Below are 12,074 nucleotides of genomic sequence, written 5' to 3' on the forward strand. Positions count from 1 at the left end.
CGCTTACTAGGACGCATTAGCCGCGACGGTGTACCGGATTTGCGAGGTTTATTAGAAGGACTGGGTTTAGGACGCTCATGCCTCGTATCAGGTGCTGATTGCGAGGGCGGGACCCATTCTGAAATATAAAAAATGAGCTTACAGCGAATAGTACATACGGGCTTCGAGTCATACCAGGCTGGTCGTCCTGCAAACCACCATCAAAACTGTCCAAGCCTTCGATGGCACGCTGCATCTCTGAATCTTGGTCCAACAAGTCTACAAAAGGAATGAATATATCTGAGTGAAAAATTACGAGGTCAACGCACTAGAATGAAATGGGTATTGAGAACTTCCTGACATCCTAAGCGATACCTGAGGTGTGCTGGTAGCAGCAGGTGCTGTCCTAGATGAATTTAAATCGCGGAGGATACTGGCGGTATCATTACTTGTATTATCAACTATACGACTCAATTTAGTTGAAACGTATCCAAAACGCCTGTCAACAACACGTACGAGGGGAAGATCCTTCGTATTCAAGTTGAACGTGAGATGAGTCGTGGATATCGAGTGTGATAGGATTTATATCCGACTTGAACGGCGTGCAAGACATCCCTGTATAAGTTGAACATGGGGTCAGTCATCTAGAGGAAGACGACGCAAAAAAACATAGGGCGCACTGCGGGAGTTTTCAACCTCGTCGTCGCTCAAGCTCTTCCGTTTGCCCTTGTTCTTCATTTGGTCCCTCTCAACCCTCGGGCCCGCATCTACCTCGCTCATGTCTATGCTGTTCCTTCTCCGTGCTGCCTTACGGGGCGTATCTCCTGGATCCCTTAGCGCCCGAGAAAAGATGTCCTTGAGGCTCTCGCGCGCCACGCTCGGCGGTGGTTGAGGCGCCTCGTAATCCGATTCAAGCTCTGAGGGAGAAGACCTCGGGTGCACCAAGGGAGTTGTGGGCGAGCGAGTTGGAACGCGGGACAACAAGGCGCGCAGGCGTGCCGCAGGGGTATCGACTGGGGAAGATGAAGCCAAAGACGGGACTGATGTTATTTTGGGCGTAGATTCCCTGTCGTCGTCATTGCTGTCGAAACCATCGAGATTACTCAGGTTGACATCCATGAGCTGAGTGAGTTCTGGCAAACGCGATGGACCAGCCTGGGGCGTCGACATGGTCGCGTTGCTGGCATCGTTCGAGTGCCTAGAAATACGAAGACGAGGAGGCTGTTTCAACGCGCTCTCCATGCCGTATTCAAACGGCGTCGACGTTAAAATCAGAAGCGACCGCGAGGAAGAGCCAGGGACACTTCAAGTTCCAAGGGACAACAGTGGTGGCAGCCGGCACGTGGTCTCATTGTTTATTCTATATTTTACCCACAAATTGGTCTACCAAGTTCCTCCAGCACCCACCCAATTGCATATGCTTCCCCTCGCAGACCTCAAATACAACTCCATTGCGTTCATCCAACTCCCGAAGTCCTATCCAGTCCTCCAAGTAGAGAGGTTGCAGTCGCATAGGAATTATCTTTGACTTTTCCTCCACCAGTACACCCTGGGGATTTGCGTCTAAGCCCAAAACATCACCTTGTCCAGGCCTTTCAGATCCAAACCAAGCGCTTTCCTTTGGAACAACTGTTGTGTCTTGGGAAAACAGGACAAGGACCAACTTATTGAGAGAGGCTAGATTCTGTGCATAAGTGTGGTTCCGCGAAAAAGCAACCTCATTGTTGATAGACACGAGATAATTGTTGGTTGCGAGATAAGCTTCGTATTTGGTGGGGTCTCGAAAGTATTGTGCCTGCAAAAGGAATATTACGAAAAGCTCAATTCTAGGACAACAGGGAGCTGACCTGAACAAGGTTTGACTGCGCCCAGTGGCCATAAACAGCAGATTTTGTTATCCTGCGGGCAGCCTGACAGACAAGGTCGCGAGGATGACAGAGCGGGATATCAGAAATCCCCATGTGTTGAGCACCAAAAGTGATGAGATTCCGAATTGGGGGGTGATTATACCGTTCAGCGTAGCCCCGAAGAAATTGGCCGCCTAGCGCTTCAGGTCAGAGGCCAGACACCTTGAAACGCAAGGCCAAACCTTGAGAGAAGCCGATAGCGTCAAACCCTCCCTTGAGTTCGGGGATGGCCGCCAACTGTTCTGCAACAAGACCAACTTGGTGATCAACGTTTCCAAACTGGATGTGATGACAAGATTAGAGGATGGATGAAAAGTAAGTAAGTACGCACAAAGCCGGCGCGTCTGTCCTTGTCTTGATCTTGTTCAATGAAAACGGAGTGTATGAAGATGCCAGGGTAAATGTCGCGTATCATGGAGGAGAAATTGAGCATTCCCGGCGAAGAATGAGAGTCGCCTGTTGGATGTTAACAGGGAAATGGGCTAAATTAGAAAACATACCGAGGCCATGCCAGACGACGAGGGGGTGATAGAGGGTGGCGTTGAGAGGAGAAAAGTTTAAGAGGAAGAGAATGAACCAGAGCATTACAGTCGTTGGCATAATTGCGTGAGGGGTGTGACGTGACATCATGGCTCTCCCTCACCTGCGACTGCTCTCCATCGCGCGCTAAATGGTACTGGCCACTCGATTCGACAACTGCTCGATCATGGATAGTCTAGCGTTTTGTGAAAGGATTATTAGTCACTTGACTATGACTTTTGACACAAGCCCAATTGAACGGTCCAAGAACGGTCATAAATGCTTCACCATACATAAAGGCGTGCATCCACGCACGGACTTCCAATGTGACAGACCGTGACAGGATCATTCCCGCCACCCGCCCCTGCCGAAATGACGCGAGGGATGTCTTGTCATTATTATAATTTACCATGAACCGTCTCTCTCGAAGGGATGGTCTGTTAATTCTCATTGGAGCCTCTTGTCTCTATACCTTTTCCACCATCATCGACTATGCCGTCCCTCCCTCATTCTCAGCTGTTCACGTCGACACTACCCCTAACATCGTCGACCTTGGTCTTCACCAATATCCTCCTGAAACCTCCCTCATTGCACACGCTCCAGGCTGGACCTTATTCAATCATCTTTACATGTCAAATGGCACTTTCTTCATTCTTTCATCCGAGCCACAATCCTCCTTTCCCCAAATTCGCATGATGATCAGCACAGGCTTACCAGCTGAGAATACCCCGGAAAATATCGCTCAGCGCGAACCTACCTCACAGGAGATGCAGTTTATTACACCGGACGAGGCTAAACGACGCTGGGGAGGCAATATCACTCACGGTGAGAGAAATCGCATCTCAACCGTTGAAGGAAACACTGTGCGTTATTTCATTACTCTTTCATCCACTTTTGACTCAAAACACCTAGCTCCTTGTAAACGAGCCGAAGCAATTTCTCGATCATTACTACCACTTTGTTGCTGAACTACTTTTTGGTGCACGAGCATTCCTATACGGCGCGTTCAACCCATCTTCGACCGCCTTTGTCTCAAGCCCGTTCCACGCTGATCAATCTTTACCTTCCTTCAACATGCGACCTTCCAAGTACGAGCCACCTTCCTTTACTCGTCTCATGCTTCTTCACGCTTCGTCAGAGGAGTGGAGGGATAAACCGGGCTTCAACGCTTATTTCCTCCGCGCTATCTTCCCTTCGCTCGCTCTCGAGTCTGCTGAAGACTGGGCTGATCTAGTGGCGTCCACTGTGCCAACTCCTGACGGCACATCAACAAAAGCATGGCATTTTCCTGTTGCTCTTCTGGCTGATCGAAGCGCAGCTCACAGAGGAGAAGCCTGTGGTTCCAGGACTCAGCGAATAGCGGCGGAACCTTGGGAATTAATGCTCCGGCTAGGCGCCATCGATTCGGCCGGCCATTGGTGGAGCCATGTGCGAGAATCAATCACAAGATTCGCTACAGGGAAGGTTCCCCTCAAGGAAAGCATCACCGATGATACTTCGGGCAGGCCCCCGCAGTTACCTCTCCCAGAGACCGTGGTCATCACGTATATCAATCGACAGGGTGTACGACGACATCTCGATGAAGCTAACCACGAGGCCTTGGTTGCAGCTCTTCAAGGTATGGTTAACCGCAAACGGGACGAGGAAGGGAAGGTTTGGGAGTTGAACATAGTGCAGGCCGAAACCATTACGAAAGACGAGCAAATCAGCATAGCATCTAGGTCTACGGTATGGCCCATCCTATCGATCCTATCGTGACGTCTAACAATTCCATGGAAGATTTTGCTTGGCGTGCATGGGAATGGGTTGACACATCTGGTCCTTATGCAGTCTTCCCGCCTATCGGCAGTCATTGAGATATTTTACCCTGGAGGGTTTGCCCGTGACTATGAGTGGACGGCAAGAGCATTAGGGATGCGGCACTTTTCGGTGTGGAACGATACGTGGGTCCCTTTGTTTCTATCCATACAACGTCTAAATTCCTCTTAGATACTTCACTCATCCAAACGAGCCTCCACTTGGATACCCTGAAGGCTTCCAAGGAACTTCTATACCCGTCCATGGTCCAGCTGTTGCCAAACTTATTGAAGATCGGCTCGACGGTCGACTGTGATGGCCTACAAAACGTGGTGTATTCAGAATATTCACTACAGGACTCGCAGGACTCTTGAAACCATGTAAATTATTGACGTAATGTAACGCCCACAATTCCAACCTGCTGACTGATCTTTCATCACGCGGTCAACAAAAGGAAGCAATGGATCTCGTAAGGGTGAGTACCCTGTAGGTATGTGCACAACACCATGGAACTAACTTCCCACAGATAATCATGACACCAGATCCCACATGAACCCCATGAACGTTTACACTCCAATGGCGCTATATTGAGTCCCTTCGGGAGACCTCGCGGAGATACCCCTCCGAGTTCTGCATCGGAACCATTTGACGAACGCTTATCATCCACTCGGGGTTGACATGTGTGCATCAGCGTCTCATGCCACTAACCACATGGTGCTTCTCAGCGTTCATCGTGGGTGAAAGTCAGTATAGTTCTCAAGAACCGAAGAGGGATGTGTGCTAGTTCGCCTCTACCGAAAGCGCTTGTTAACTTCATGATGGCTACCTCTCAACCTCCCGTCGAGCCAATCGTCGAGAGCGGCACCCCAGTGAAACGCAATACGTCACGGCCTTCTTCAATTGATCCGTTCAAGGGAGAAAAGAATACAGCCGACAACGATGTTGAAGTTCAGGTTTCTACCCAAGAGGAGGAAACGCCGGTAACTTTTAGCCAAAGATATCGACCATTCATCTTGGGGAGCCTGGCCACGCTTATCTTGGGTTGGTGGATCAGTGCGACAGTACTAAAGGCGACAAGGCATCGATGGTGAGGTTTTCATTGCTCACAGGAATGGCTATCTTGACAACGCTGCAGGATTGTGCAAACGCTGTTTGCATGGGCGTTTATCTTGTTGGTGCACTTTTCTAGCGTCATATTACTCTTGTCTCATCTCCAAAAGAATAATTGCCTTTCGATACATTCCAAACTCGGTCGTGACGCGACCTGTATCAGCCATTTGGGAGCCGCTTGTTCAGCAACCATGGTATAAATTACCCTATCGGGCCAGGCTTGCGGTTGGCTGGCTTTGTCTGTTGGCAATCGTGTTCGGTTCCGCTTTTGGGTTCAAGCTTGAAAAGGTTGGTCCCGACGTAAGATTCAAGTTAAGGCGCTATGATTAACAACAATATTAGGGTACGACTTTTGGAGACAGGGCCATTAATGTCCTTGGTCTCTTCGTCTTCCAACTTGGATTCTGGGCCACGTCGGCAAATAGAAAAGAGATCCCTTGGTAAAATCTTTTCGCTTTTCACTCAGGACCCTCCGAATAATAACTTTTCTCGTAAGGCCTACCGTCATCGTTGGACTCTTCTTACAACAGGTTGTCGCATTGTTCGTTTTGAAAACTGGCGCTGGATTTTCGATATTCAAATGGGTCGCTACTCTGGCAAGCGACTTTTTGAGCCAAGCGGAAGCTGGTGCCGCCTTTTTCTTCGATGCGGACACCATAAGCAAGCACTGGTTTTTCGTCAACACTGTGTTTGATTTGCGTTTCTTAGTATCCAGTCATCTAATCTTTGTCCATCCTAGCTGGCATCTATCATCTTCTTCATCGCATTCGTTCAAATGATGTATTATCTTGGCGTAATGCAATGGGTCATTAAGAATTTGTACTGCTTTTCTATACCCAATCTTTTCAAAACTGATCAGGTCATAGCGCGTGGTTCTTCTTCAAAATCATGAATGTCTCAGGAGCCGAGGCCGTGGTAGCGGCAGCTTCTCCCTGGATCGGTCAAGGTGGGTGAACATCGTCATCTTCTTACTTTTAAATAAACGTTAACGTTGGTCGGTAGGAGAATCTGCCTGCCTTGTTCGGCCTTACGTTGATTGTCTGTCTCCATTCGTTCTTTTCCTTCGTTACCTAACATCTTGATTTAGTGATGACCGAGTCCGAGCTTCGTTCGTTTACTCGAATATTTCGTCGAACAATTCCATTGACTTTTCTTTATGCAACAGATCTGACAATGACCTCCGGGTTTTCTACAATTGCCGGGTCGGTACTGGCTGCCTATATCAGTCTGGGTGTCCCAGCTGAGAATCTTGTAACCTCATCGGTCATGAGTATCCCTGCTTCGATGTCTATTAGTAAGATGCGGCTTCCTGAAACTGAAGAGCCTGTCACCCGTGGTCATGTCACTGTTGACCGCGGAGAGAGCAAGGCGAAGAGACCTGTGAGTGTGACCCGATGACAAGCGACCATCACCTCATCCTATTGATAGGCAAATGCTCTCCATGCTTTTAGTCAGGGTGCGGTATTTGGACTTATTGTTGCGGGACAGATTTTGTGGGCACTTGCACTACTTATCTTTCCATAACATCTGACAGTTGCTCAGAACAAACGTCCTCACCGTCTTATCTCTTGTTGCGGCGTATGTCACCTCCCTGGAATGTTGCTCTTCGAACTAAACAAACAGAATTGTTGGACAGGACCAACGGCCTCCTCACCTGGGTTGGTCGTGGCTTTGGCATTCACAATCTCACCCTTCAGCTCGTCATTGGATACATCTTCTACCCGGTTACATTCTTCCTAGGCGTGCCGCGTGCTGAAATTCTGACGGTCTCTCAATTTTTTGCAACTAAATTGGTTGCCAATGAGTTCGCTGCATATCTACAATTGCAAAGCCTAATGAAAACGGCGCCGCTCTCTTTCCGAGCGTATACCATCTGCTCCTACGGCCTCTGCGGTTTCGCCAACCTTGGGTCCCTTGGTATTCAGGTTGGTGTCCTTGGCGCGTTAGCACCGTCTAGGAGTAAAGTCATCGCACGTATTGCCTTTTCGGCCATGGTCTGTGGATTTTTGTCAACGCTTCAAACAGCAGGGATTGTGTAAGCTCGATTTACATCTGGCGTTAGACGTGATATTGACACTTTGCCTAGTGGAATGCTCCTGTGATTCATTTTATGTATGTACTTATAGTGAGTTGATACGATGTGTGTAGTATACCATGTGGGTTACATCAGCAATGAATGTTATAGTCAACCTTGCTTTGAACTGAATTCTAATCGCCCAAGCCAGGCTGGCAATACCCGTCAAATGACACAGACGACATTGCTTCAGTATGAAGCTCCCTGTAAGTATCATTGGCTTTTATGGTCCTCACCCATTCATTCACCCATAGGGCCGGTGCATAGCCTCGATTGGTGCAAGTCTTCAGCACCTGGTCAACAGCTTCGGCCCCGATCAGCCTTTCGCCTAGGGATTGCGTCCTTCGCAGAGAATTATCAGAATCATATCGCAGTGGTTGGACTCCAGGACGAACGAGTACTCGTCGAAGATGATTTCACCGATTACCCCGATTTCGTCACTTTGTGCGAAACATACCACGGATACCCAGCGACAAGTTTGCAGTGGCAACCCGCATCAGCAATGGGTCACTCTTGGTCTCAGAAATCACCGAACTCTGAGCTGCTGGCCACTACCGGGGATGCACTGAGAGTCTGGGAATATAGCAGTGATGGACCCTCGGCTACCTCGAGCTACGTTGGGCGCCAACCTAATGCTTCTGCGGGACATAGCCTCACGATGAAAACAGCACTTTCCGGGGTAAGTCAGCTACGTTTATTAGAGGGTACCACCTCACAAGAGGAGTTAGCAGTCCAAAGTGCAAAGCCAATCCACTGGAGCGCCACTGACAAACTTTTCTTGGAATGAAAAGGCTCCTAATCTCATCGTGACATCCTCCATTGATACGACATGTACAGTCTGGAATATTGACACATCCACAGCAATGACACAACTTATTGCGCATGACCGGGAAGTCTACGATGTTGCCTGGCTGCCAGGATCCACAGACATTTTTGTATCTGTTGGCGCAGACGGGAGCCTTCGTGCATTTGACCTTCGAAGTCTTGAGCACTCCACAATTTTGTATGAAACACCAGCTCCCAAGAATCTTCCACCTCCATCGGCATCTCCCTCTGCCTCGGCCCGCCCACCTACTTCACCTCTTTTGAGAATCGCCTTCAACCCGTCAGACTCCAATTACATGTCGACGTTTCATATGGACGGCTCTGATGTTCAAATATTGGACATGCGAAGTCCAGGCCAACCAGTGATGGAACTTCGAGGTCACCATGCACCTATCAACGCTCTCGGGTGGGGGTCTGCAGAGCACCCACTTTTGGCAACAGCAGGAAAGTACACCTTTGCTATTCTCTCTTGTTGTTCTCTAACTCCACTTTTAGGCGATGATTGTCAACTGTTATTATGGGATCTTGCTAATTATACTCAAGGAGCAGCATCGCCGCGCAGTGCGGGTTCACGGTTAAATTCGCCGCGACCCGACGCTAAGAAAAAAATTGTTACGGAGCCTTTCATGGCGTACACTGCACCTAGTCATATCACAAATTTGGCTTGGTCGCCGCCAATACAGGGCATGACCATGAACACGGGACATATGACTCTTGCAGGGGAGTGGCTGGCCATTGCTTCAGGTAAAACTATCAAAGCTTTGAAAGTGTAAATGCTGTAACAGAATTTTGCCATTCTCCTGTTTGCGATTTCGTAATATACTTTCCCGTCGGGCGCCGATTCTTATAACTGTCGGCGCCATTCTTGTTGACCTGTCTATATCTAGACTCACAATCAATTCACAATTTCTGGAGCTTTTCGCGAGTCCAGATTTATGAAAGACAAGATTAAGCAGTTTGTAGGAGGCTGTCTTTATGATACATAGCATTGTAATACACAAGTAATGATAGAGCAAGCAGGCGGGGAGGTCGAAAGCGAAACATGTGAACCTTTTTTTCTTTTTCTGTTGTGGGAAACGCGAGGTGATGGGGACTGACGGTGGTGGAGGCGAGGGCGCAAGGACAGGATCCGAAGTTGCCAAAGACGGGGTGAGTCGACATCGACGTGTTGCCGAAAGCAGATTGTTGGATAAGCGCTCCAAAACCAACCGCGGAGGGGGAAATCAGCAAATAAAAAAGGATAAAAACAAGATAACAGTGTGATGTCTGCGTGGGCAGATTCTTGAGGGTATCTGAGATTTCAAAAGTTGAGTCTTCTGGAAAAGTCAGTCTTTGTCGATCATCGAGATGGCGCCGCATTGTTCGCAGAGACTCCACATGGATCGGTGACCATTGGGTCCTGAAGCACAAGCCATTCGAAGTTTGGGTATTTGAGTACAATTCGTTCTGTAAATTTATCCTCGTAAAGGATAGTTATCCAAGTGAAGCCGAGACGTACCCATGGTGAGTAAACGATGGTGACGGCTGCATCAAGCCAATGGCTGGAGAAATAGGCGACTGAGAAGCGTAGTGCGAATAGTTATGGGAGTTTAAATCGACAGTGCCTTGGCCATTGAAAAAAGGCAAAGGGTAAAGGTCGAAAGAGGGGTAGGCGGCTAATAAAAGTGTAAGAGTGGTTGTGAAGTGCAAGAAGGGAAGCGCGCACGAGAGTGTGAGAGCGGCGAATCAGATGCGTTGGAAGACGTGGAGCTTGCGTTGGAGGGGATGCGCAGGTGATGAGTGTAGGGCTCAGCGTCAGACATGGGAACATCGTCGTCGGGCTGAAAGTTTGGGAAGGGGATGAGCTTGAGCTGCTTATGACTCTAATAGTAGATGAGCGCATATAGAGAGACGGAGGAGATAGAGCTGACCACGGGCGCCACGTCGTCGGCAGTAATGTCAAGTTTTCTTTTGAGTGCCATGGAAGTAGAGTGGGACGGGTAAAGGAGGTGAGACCGGTTTACTTCCTCCAACCTTATATGCCTGATGTTTGCTCTTGCTTGTCCCGGCTAATCCCGGTATACCGAGGTGCGGAGATCACGAGATTCGCAGTTCAGGCTTCCACCACCAACATGACTTTGTTAGAGTATTTGGCCGACGTTCTTCCTAGTCCCATCTACTCATTTCTTCTCACTTTTATGTCCAATGTTCTCAACCTTTTCACCGCATTTCTCCGTCTGGCCACCACCCTCTACTCCCAAGGTCCATTTGAATGGAATGCCCAGACTCTCCTACCTCCCATAATCAGCATCTTGGCTGCCTACCTCGCCCTAGCCAGTTTGTATCGCACAACAAGCTGGATGTTCAGGACAGGCATGTGGTTTGTCAAGTGGAGCATCATCCTTGCCGCATTGTTGGCCACCACTGGATGGTTCATGGAAAATACTCAAGGAAATACCATTGGAAACTATATGTCCATTGGAGGTTCCGTATGGAAATATGTGGCGGATTCAACGCAGAAAACTCCTCTCGGCTCATCCTCGTCTCGATCACGAAAGGCTAGACCTAAACCTTGGGAGTTGTTTGAGCGCCACCGCGAGTGGCAGTATCAGGAGAGGGAGGTTGGACATGACGATCTCCCCGATTTCATCAAGAATATCGTTGACGGAGCAAAGGCTGTTTTCGAGCGTGGTGATTGGCAGTGGGTCATTGGGGGAAGCGATCAACGTAAATCTGACACCACGAGTGGATCGAAACGTAGTAGTCGATCAAGCAATTCGCGTTCGAGGTAGCACAGATGGACTTCTATTATCAGTGAGGTGCATCATGGTTGTAATTGTATATTGATTCTGAAAACCCCTCGACGACACATAATCACTCTAGAAGGGAATAGGTATGAGTATCGAAATTGAGGAGGTAAATACTCTAGGCCGATTTCGGTGTCTCTGGGTTATTCATACGGTATCTGGACGGTACTGTGATGAAGCTGAATCATAGACGGGGACAACAGACGTACTGAGCGATGCGGCCCAATTGTGTTAGTCCTGACAAGCCAACGAAGAAATTGACCTTGATGACTCGTGAATGTATACCAACGCACGATGGAAATGACGACATACCGCAGCCAAACTATAATTGATTGGCGTGATCACAAGTGAGTAACGGACCCAGATAAATCCCGTTGCGGTGAGTGCTTTTGTAGGCCGGGGGGTTGAGTGACGATGGAGAACAAACCGACGCCAAAGCTCACCAAGATTTTGGGAAACACTCAATTTTTCAGCAGGACGGGTGAGGTCCTTTACGCCAGCAGCGACGAGACACCACTTCATCAGGGGGGCCCAAAAGAACACGGTCTTGGGACCTAATGAAAACAAGATGAGGACAGGGAGACCACAATATTGTGTGTAAATTTACCTGCCGGATGGTTCATGAAGGCGGTAAATTTCGAAGCACCTGCGGACGCTGCTGCACCAGACATGACGGTTGAGGACAAGGAAAGGATAGTCACATGACGTATTCTAGTCACATGCTACAGTCGCGTGATGTGCATGGTCCTCTTAGCCTCTTGGCTTGGCCCAATTAAAGATGTCCATCATGATCTGATAACATACCCAATCGACTCTATATAAGTACGCAAGCACCGTTTCTCTCCCCCTACATCTCACCACCATGACTCAGTGCTGGCAGCCAGGTACGCAATACAACTATAACGACGTCGTCGAATACCAGGGTAGGTCTACACAAGTACCTCTCTCCACTTCAACTCTTCACCAGTGATTTTCACCCCAAGGTCATCGGTATATTATCATCCAGCCCCATCGCTCTCAGGTATTCATATCCATATTAATTTACTCGCTCAACTCACCTTTCTTTTCTTTTTAGGG

At 48.7% G+C, this 12,074-nt stretch overlaps 7 protein-coding genes across 7 annotated transcripts; 4 read left to right on the forward strand and 3 right to left on the reverse strand.

The window, feature by feature from the left end:
• Nucleotides 1-87: 87 nt before the first annotated feature.
• Nucleotides 88-1,149, reverse strand: LACBIDRAFT_326525 (uncharacterized protein; the record flags this gene model as incomplete). The annotated part of the gene is made up of 5 exons (XM_001880422.1): nucleotides 88-118; nucleotides 159-258; nucleotides 309-440; nucleotides 496-594; nucleotides 660-1,149. 5 exons carry the CDS (start codon nucleotides 1,147-1,149, stop codon nucleotides 88-90), a joined length of 852 nt encoding a protein of 283 aa, XP_001880457.1.
• A 1,666-nt stretch (nucleotides 1,150-2,815) lies between these two features.
• On the forward strand, nucleotides 2,816-4,518 carry LACBIDRAFT_296474 (uncharacterized protein; the record flags this gene model as incomplete). Its single annotated transcript, XM_001880192.1, has 4 exons — nucleotides 2,816-3,268; nucleotides 3,318-4,133; nucleotides 4,185-4,348; nucleotides 4,395-4,518. 4 exons carry the CDS (start codon nucleotides 2,816-2,818, stop codon nucleotides 4,516-4,518), a joined length of 1,557 nt encoding a protein of 518 aa, XP_001880227.1.
• A 390-nt stretch (nucleotides 4,519-4,908) lies between these two features.
• Nucleotides 4,909-7,351, forward strand: LACBIDRAFT_184585 (uncharacterized protein; the record flags this gene model as incomplete). Its single annotated transcript, XM_001880193.1, has 12 exons — nucleotides 4,909-5,289; nucleotides 5,338-5,373; nucleotides 5,423-5,600; nucleotides 5,655-5,752; nucleotides 5,809-5,998; nucleotides 6,052-6,131; nucleotides 6,179-6,258; nucleotides 6,315-6,377; nucleotides 6,478-6,698; nucleotides 6,741-6,805; nucleotides 6,855-6,890; nucleotides 6,949-7,351. The coding sequence occupies exons 1-12, from the start codon at nucleotides 4,976-4,978 to the stop codon at nucleotides 7,349-7,351; spliced, it is 1,764 nt and encodes a 587-aa protein (XP_001880228.1). The 5' UTR covers nucleotides 4,909-4,975.
• A 204-nt stretch (nucleotides 7,352-7,555) lies between these two features.
• On the forward strand, nucleotides 7,556-8,984 carry LACBIDRAFT_249168 (uncharacterized protein; the record flags this gene model as incomplete). Its single annotated transcript, XM_001880194.1, has 3 exons — nucleotides 7,556-8,002; nucleotides 8,115-8,659; nucleotides 8,774-8,984. The coding sequence occupies 3 exons, from the start codon at nucleotides 7,556-7,558 to the stop codon at nucleotides 8,982-8,984; spliced, it is 1,203 nt and encodes a 400-aa protein (XP_001880229.1).
• A 552-nt stretch (nucleotides 8,985-9,536) lies between these two features.
• LACBIDRAFT_326529 (uncharacterized protein) lies at nucleotides 9,537-10,013 on the reverse strand (the record flags this gene model as incomplete). The annotated part of the gene is made up of 3 exons (XM_001880423.1): nucleotides 9,537-9,657; nucleotides 9,710-9,866; nucleotides 9,917-10,013. 3 exons carry the CDS (start codon nucleotides 10,011-10,013, stop codon nucleotides 9,537-9,539), a joined length of 375 nt encoding a protein of 124 aa, XP_001880458.1.
• A 216-nt stretch (nucleotides 10,014-10,229) lies between these two features.
• On the forward strand, nucleotides 10,230-10,982 carry LACBIDRAFT_296478 (uncharacterized protein; the record flags this gene model as incomplete). Its single annotated transcript, XM_001880195.1, has 1 exon — nucleotides 10,230-10,982. The coding sequence occupies one exon, from the start codon at nucleotides 10,230-10,232 to the stop codon at nucleotides 10,980-10,982; it is 753 nt and encodes a 250-aa protein (XP_001880230.1).
• Nucleotides 10,983-11,006: 24 nt separating this feature from the next.
• On the reverse strand, nucleotides 11,007-11,641 carry LACBIDRAFT_179032 (uncharacterized protein). The gene is made up of 5 exons (XM_001880424.1): nucleotides 11,605-11,641; nucleotides 11,441-11,551; nucleotides 11,310-11,383; nucleotides 11,207-11,259; nucleotides 11,007-11,155 (listed from the first exon to the last, which is right to left on the reverse strand). The coding sequence occupies exons 1-5, from the start codon at nucleotides 11,618-11,620 to the stop codon at nucleotides 11,116-11,118; spliced, it is 294 nt and encodes a 97-aa protein (XP_001880459.1). The 5' UTR covers nucleotides 11,621-11,641; the 3' UTR covers nucleotides 11,007-11,115.
• Between the last annotated feature and the right edge of the window lie 433 nt (nucleotides 11,642-12,074).

The sequence above is a fragment of the Laccaria bicolor genome, genomic scaffold (assembly GCF_000143565.1).
Source record: "Laccaria bicolor S238N-H82 LACBIscaffold_10 genomic scaffold, whole genome shotgun sequence".
NCBI lineage: Eukaryota > Fungi > Basidiomycota > Agaricomycetes > Agaricales > Hydnangiaceae > Laccaria > Laccaria bicolor.